Source organism: Haliotis asinina, chromosome 12 (assembly GCF_037392515.1).
Source record: "Haliotis asinina isolate JCU_RB_2024 chromosome 12, JCU_Hal_asi_v2, whole genome shotgun sequence".
Taxonomy (NCBI): Eukaryota; Metazoa; Mollusca; class Gastropoda; order Lepetellida; family Haliotidae; genus Haliotis; species Haliotis asinina.
In genome coordinates, this window is record NC_090291.1 from 596,310 (window position 1) to 603,356 (window position 7,047).

At 40.0% G+C, this 7,047-nt stretch overlaps 1 protein-coding gene across 1 annotated transcript; it reads left to right on the plus strand.

Moving 5' to 3' along the window:
* Positions 1-154: 154 nt before the first annotated feature.
* LOC137258636 (uncharacterized) lies at positions 155-5,555 on the plus strand. Its single transcript, XM_067796334.1, has 2 exons — positions 155-284; positions 4,858-5,555. Exons 1-2 carry the CDS (start codon positions 155-157, stop codon positions 5,553-5,555), a joined length of 828 nt encoding a protein of 275 aa, XP_067652435.1.
* The last annotated feature ends 1,492 nt before the right edge of the window (positions 5,556-7,047 follow it).

A 7,047-nucleotide genomic window follows, 5' to 3' on the forward strand; every position in this document is an offset into this window, starting at 1 on the left:
GATTCTCAACAGGTTCACTTTTATGGAGGGGATGATTACTTCTCTGATCATACGTTTGAGGATTGTGGAGGCTGCCATATTGAACCTTGTGAGAGAAAAATATTAATCCCGGGGATAGGTTTGAGAGATATGTCAAAGTTTTCGATTTTTCCACATGAAAATTGTGAACTCTTCTATTGTAAGTGAAAGTCTGAGATTTACTGAGGAATACTCCCAGCTGCTGGCCACGGTTGCCAGACTCTGGGTGAACTCTAGTGACATCTCGCGGGGAAACTCAAGAAGGAGTCAGTGTAATCTGCCCCAAAGCCAGACCTGCAATAGGCTTCATACTCAGGACTTAAACCAGAATGTTTGGGACAGTACAACTGGCTACAAACCAGAATGTTTGGGACAGTACAACTGACTACAAACCTGAATGTTTGGGACAGTACAACTGGCTACAAACCAGAATGTTTGGGACAATACAACTGACCACAAACCAGAATGTTTGGGACAGTACAACTGGTTACGCAGACAGAAAGACAAGAAGACAAGTATTTGATTATGGTCTCGCCTCAAATGCGGTACATGAATTGCATTACCTTGAGCCGTTGCCTTTGCAGTTTAGTGAGACTTATGCAAAACAAATACAAATATACTTTTGTACAATTCAGAGCAACTGAACGATGACGAAGCGAGTCAGACTTCGTGTCCTGGTATCTGTAGCCCTACTTTCATGCATTCGTAACCTAGAAGACACGAGTATAGAGCAAGTGTAAATATGTTACAGATGGGACAGTCGTATTATCCATGACAATAAGTTCATGAATTGTGTTAAATCCCCTTTTTTTCAGAAACTGGCCGATCACATGTGGTTTAGATAAGTTTAGTTTCACATTATAACAGCAAGTTCAATTTTGACGAATCCTTCGTCGGAAACTGGCCAAACTAGCCGGCTGATGGACAACAATTCTTTTGCCAATGTGACGTGTTTTGGATACATTTTTATAGTTATATGCAGAGTATAAGACTACAGCACAGCAATAGTTCCGGTAGACGTGTTAATTAAAGGTTGGTTGTGTTATAATTTCTCTGGGGTGGTGGTTTAACCCGGGTAGATGCCACACATGGGTTTATTGTGTGAAAGCCATTTAGGGTGTCCTCGCCGTGATTTTGCTGGAATATTGCTGAAAGCGGCGTAAAACTGAACTCATTCGCTCACTATAACTTTCCTGAGCTTAACTGTATCATGTCATTTTACACCCGTCACGATTTTATGGTAACAAACAATACACATTAGATCTTTTGATATATGGATGGGACCTGTTGGAAAAGAACAGTCAAGTTAAAGCACTTACCCTTTTGCGAGAGTACTATATCTGATCTGCAGGTTTATAGAATATAACCAACCATCAACGGTTCAAACGTTATTGTACATTTGCCAGCCCACGTTTATATATATGGAGAAACAAGTTTCACGTCATACCAGCTGTGTTTTCAAGTACTGTGTTTTTTAATTTTTGTAAGCTTCATTGTGTTTTCTCACACACGGCAGCTGACGATCAGTTGTCAGCCCCCAGCGTGGATGGAATTGTATATTTTTATTACTTGTGGTCAGCTAGTGGACAGCTAGTGGTCAGAAGGTTGAAGGTATTGGGCGGAAAGCACGACCGTTACAGACATCTTCCCCAGTCAATGCGTCTACGCTGCACCTGTATAAAACACATATTAGTATTGAAATGCACATTCTGATTAGTATGGTATTCGTTGAGTGTCTGTGGAAAAATCATATAATCTTACTTCTGTAGTCCACCTCCTGGTCCTCAAGCAACAGGTATATCATTGTAGATAGAGAATATACTACTGCTCCTCAACTACTTGGCGTTCGACCAAAATAATGAATATCATCTGTAATAAATAAATACACGTCTTTTGCCCGTAACAATATCATCATCAATTATTCATTTACACTAGTAAACTTATGAGTTGTAACTGTTCCGGCTTAATGTTGCCAACAGAAATTGTTTGGTATTTGCTTCCAGCAATATTTCATTACATATCTGCATTAATCAGGCTTACAACAGTCACCGTTTGTTCATGCACAGTGTGACCGAGGGAAATTGAATATTGCCAAATATAGGATGAGAATGATTCTTTCACTGGTGTGAATAATAGACTGAAATCTGTGTGAAATCTGAATCTGAAATTCTGCTGATAATGTATACCCATGGAACATGTTGTACATGGAACATATTCCATCGTAGTGGTGTAGCTATTGATGATATGTCAAGGATGCCTTACGTTTGATTCGTACATGTTAACATGGAGAGGAGAAGAATTCCTTTTGACTGAGCTGGCAGATAGTGGGTTTACATGCATCTGGCATGTCATTTAGGGTCATTGTTGTCAGATTCAAGGCTCATTGATTATGGTTTAAAGGATCGACACGCCACCAGCACTAACGCTATATGGTGTTGATAAACCTAGAAACACTCATATTCACAACCTGGTCAGGCAACGTAAAAATATTTCTTGTTACCCATCGCTTCAAAATCTGTGGGTCCGATGAGCGGATTTCATTTTAATGTTTCGTTCTAAATCCAAAATCCCTCGAGGTAGAAATTTACACATTTTCTCCGATAGAGAATGAAAAGAAATGGATACGGGTGTAGTGAGAAAGTGAGTGAGTGAGTCATTATTATCGTCCCATCCACCATTGATATATCATGACGAGCCTGTGTGACAATCCAGTGCATATCAATATGAAAATGATTAAAGGTAGAAGGTAAAAATCTGCCATCAATGGACAGTGAAAATAGTAGAGTATCACAGCTATGTGAATTTAGAATTAGTACGCTGTCGTAAAATGAAATCACTATAAACAGTACAAAATAAATACGGAATATAAATCACAAAACAACTGAAGGTAGATCACCATACTAGGGACCATGGTGACTTACAGTACTTTTAATTTGCCACCCTAGCTGGATTTGCACCATCCCTTGAGCTATTGGCGACAGGAGACAACTCTGGCCTGAAATTAAAAGTAAACACATTCTACGATTATAAACGGGGCACGTTTAAATATACTTTAAACGCATTGGGACTCACGTACTCTCTCAGGACAATAATTTTACAATAATTCAACCCCCTTTCAATTCATTTAACAAATCATTTCTGTTAAAAAGCAATGCTTAAATAATGATTAACATTATTTAAAAGGTCCTTTATTGTTTTAATATTGAAATATTTATCCCTAATGGTGGAGAATTCAACACAGTCAAACAGGAAATGATCTAATCAGAGCTGTATAATCAGTGTATGGACTAAGAAGTGGTGTCACAGATTTGTTGAAAGCTTGGGTTGCTTTGGCAGGGTCCACCATGGAGCCATTATTAAGCTAAAAGCGGACCATTGATATAGATAGGTGTAGGACGGTTGTTTGATCCCCTCCCAACTTCGAGTTAGAAACGACTTTTAATAAATCAAGTGTCTGCAAGCATGTGCGTTTTCAGGGATTTGATATGGGAAAGAAAAGTTAAATGGGAGTGGAAATTAGACCCAAGTACTTGGTCAGCTTAACAACTTTGATGGGAGTGTCATTTAACACTTCTGGGTCTTTATGCTCTTTGTATTGTCTACGGAAATATTAAAATCACAAAAAGTGATCCTTGAATAAATTGTTGATCGTGATAATAAATAAAGTGACAGGCAAAATGCTGCCTTGAGGGGCCCACTTGGACTTGTTATTGCCTGTATGTTGAAAACTGTGATATAAAAGAGATTATAAAAGACCCCTTAAAAAAATCATGTAAATCCTTAAAATGCCATGCTTCCAGGTACTGGAACAGATCGATAACGCATGCTATTTATTTACTAAAGCATTTTTGACAAAGGATTCTAAACGTACCAGATGATCGAAAGCACTACGATTTTTTCCTGAAACCACACTGAATATTTGCTATAAGGCAACTGACTTCAAGATACCGTGTTAATCTACCGTTGACCATCCGTTCCATGGTTTTACAGACACAACTCGTTTAAGAGATTGGTCTATAATTTGATGGATCCGTATCATCCCGGCCATATTTGGAATGGGGACTATAGTGGCACTATCCCGGGGATCTGGGACATTCCCTCAAGTCCACATTGAATCAAAAATATTTAGCAACGTTTCCAGACATGATTCGAGCAAATGCGTTTGGTGCTGATAGTGGATATCGTCAGCCCCTGTTGCTGTATCATGAGCGATATGGAGCTCATGTAGTGAAAATAATTCATTATAATTTTCATCGTTGACTGAGTTAAAAGTTAATATTTTCTTCTTCTTCTGTTGTTTCTGAAACTCAGCGGTATAATTCGATGAAGATGAATGCTTGGCGCGAGTTTCACCAAGTTTATTGGCAATGTCAGCTTTATTAGTAAATAAATTAGCACCATCCTTCAAGTGGTCAACATAAGACTTAGAACCTTTAAGTTATGAGAAGGAACATTTTTATATATAGCCTACGTCTGACCTAAATATTTTCTTCGCCCTTATATGTGTATCAATGATAATTCATAAACATGTCCTTGATATTTATTTCTACACGAAGCCCATACTACAGACGTGCAACGGGGAAATTTGTGCGGTTCACAATATATAGTGACGTCACAACTGGGACGACTCCATCCACAGAGCCATGGTGCCCGCAAAAAAATTGGTACACGTATCCAGGTTGTATGTATCCAGGTTGTATCCAGGTTGTATCCAGGTTGTAACCCATTTTCTAAGAAATCAAATTTATCGGATCCGTATAAAAATACGGTGAATCTACGTCAAGTTGGAAGTGGCAAATTAGATGACTGAATAAATATTAGGACACATATATGTGGTAGTGGTGGTCAACAGATATGTGGCAGTGGTGGTCAACAGCTATGTGGTAGTGCTGGTCAACAGCTATGTGGCAGTGCTGGTCAACAGATATGTGGTAGTGGTGGTCAACAGATATGTGGTAGTGGTGGTCAACAGATATGTGGTAGTGCTGGTCAACAGCTATGTGGTAGTGCTGGTCAACAGCTATGTGGTAGTGGTGGTCAACAGATATGTGGTAGTGCTGGTCAACAGAGATGTGGCATTGCTGGTCAACAGCTATGTGGTAGTGGTGGTCAACAGATATGTGGTAGTGCTGGTCAACAGGTATGTGGCAGTGGTGGTCAACAGGTATGTGGTAGTGGTGGTCAACAGATATGTGGTAGTGCTGGTCAACAGCTATGTGGTAGTGGTGGTCAACAGATATGTGGTAGTGCTGGTCAACAGAGATGTGGCATTGCTGGTCAACAGATATGTGGTAGTGGTGGTCAACAGAGATGTGGCATTGCTGGTCAACAGATATGTGGTAGTGGTGGTCAACAGATATGTGGTAGTGGTGGTCAACAGAGATGTGGCAGTGCTGGTCAACAGCTATGTGGTAGTGGTGGTCAACAGATATGTGGTAGTGCTGGTCAACAGGTATGTGGTAGTGCTGGTCAACAGGTATTTGGTAGTGCTGGTCAAAAAAGATATGTACTACTGCTGGTCAACAGATATGTCGTAGTTCTGCTCATTGCTTATATTGAGTATATTATTACAGGATGTTTATATAGCGCACATATACAATGCATCTAGTGCTTGCTCAAGGCGCTGGTATTTGCTTCACTCATAAGTGGATGTCAGCCTCAACGTCGCAACGTCACATCGTATTATCAACCTCAATTCCTTGGGGAGTATACAATTCTTGCTGGCACAAGCGCACAGACTTTTTTGTAGCTCATCCTAACTAGGTACCCAATCAACACCTGGGTGGACGGGTATACATAGTCACAGACCTTTGTCAAAGTTTACTGCACTTGCTGTACCCGTAACTAGCTGTAAACAGGTATCCATGTGACAGGTACCAGCGGATTCGTGAGTTCTTTTAAATGCACAGGGTTGTGTACTGTACACAAGAGATTGTGATAACACTGAAAGAGTCTGCACACAAAGCTGACTCAAGGGTTTTTACACCGGCTGCAGGTGGGCTCGATCTCGCCATTTCAATTTCGCTGTATCACTGGCCTGGCTTGATTCTATTTCATATCAACTATACATTCATTTGGGAAATGACTTCAAAGGAGAAAATTAAAGGAGAAAAGCAAGCACTGCTGCAGTGGTAATGTGGCACAATAGTTGGTTATACTAGTTGTCTCCCCCTCAGTGGTCACTCTGTTCAACAATAACTCCTGAGTGAGGACCTATGACGACGAGTATATTTCCATATGCACTCGTTACCAGACGAGCGTGGACTCTAGGCACTTAGCTGTGGGTACAGCACCGTGCAGTAAACCTGGACAACGTACTGTGACTATGTGTCTGAGTCCACCCAGCCGTGAGTGAGTACCTGTTAACGTTTGGAAAGCAAGGTTAACTTAATCTTAGTGAGTTGAGAAAATACTATGTTCCGTTGAGACTGACATCAGATGATCGATCAAAAAGAAAGCACTTTGATCATGCATGGATATGGGATGGACTTTAGCGCTATATAAATACCTTTATAATAATATATCAATAATAACCGTGTGTGATTTGGCCTAGCGTAGCTGAGACTCTTATTTCATCAAACCACGTTCCCTCTTTCAACATCATCATGAGACGACGAGCCAATGCAGATGGACGTTTATGGGCAGGTGAAGATACTTCACTCTGCATGCTTGTTTGTGACGGGAAAAAACACAGGTGTCTTTAAAGGACCTTCATTTTAAAAATGCCTGTATTCATTGAATACTTTCTACGGAATGTAATTGCCAGAAACGTTTAAATTTTTATTTCACGCGATTTTAAACAGGTACATTGAATAAAGAGCTAAGAATGTTAGGTATTGTCATCTCGAAAGAAAAGGTTAAATCATTGCTAAAGTATAACAAATCAAGGAGACAAGAATAATACAATAAGTTAATCTGTGTTCGTATCGTCGTGTTCTGACTTTATTCGATTCTTCATATCACGACGTCAGATGAGTGCAAGTACTGTGTGAAACGTTCTGTGTGAAACAGTTTCACAGTTTCAAGGAA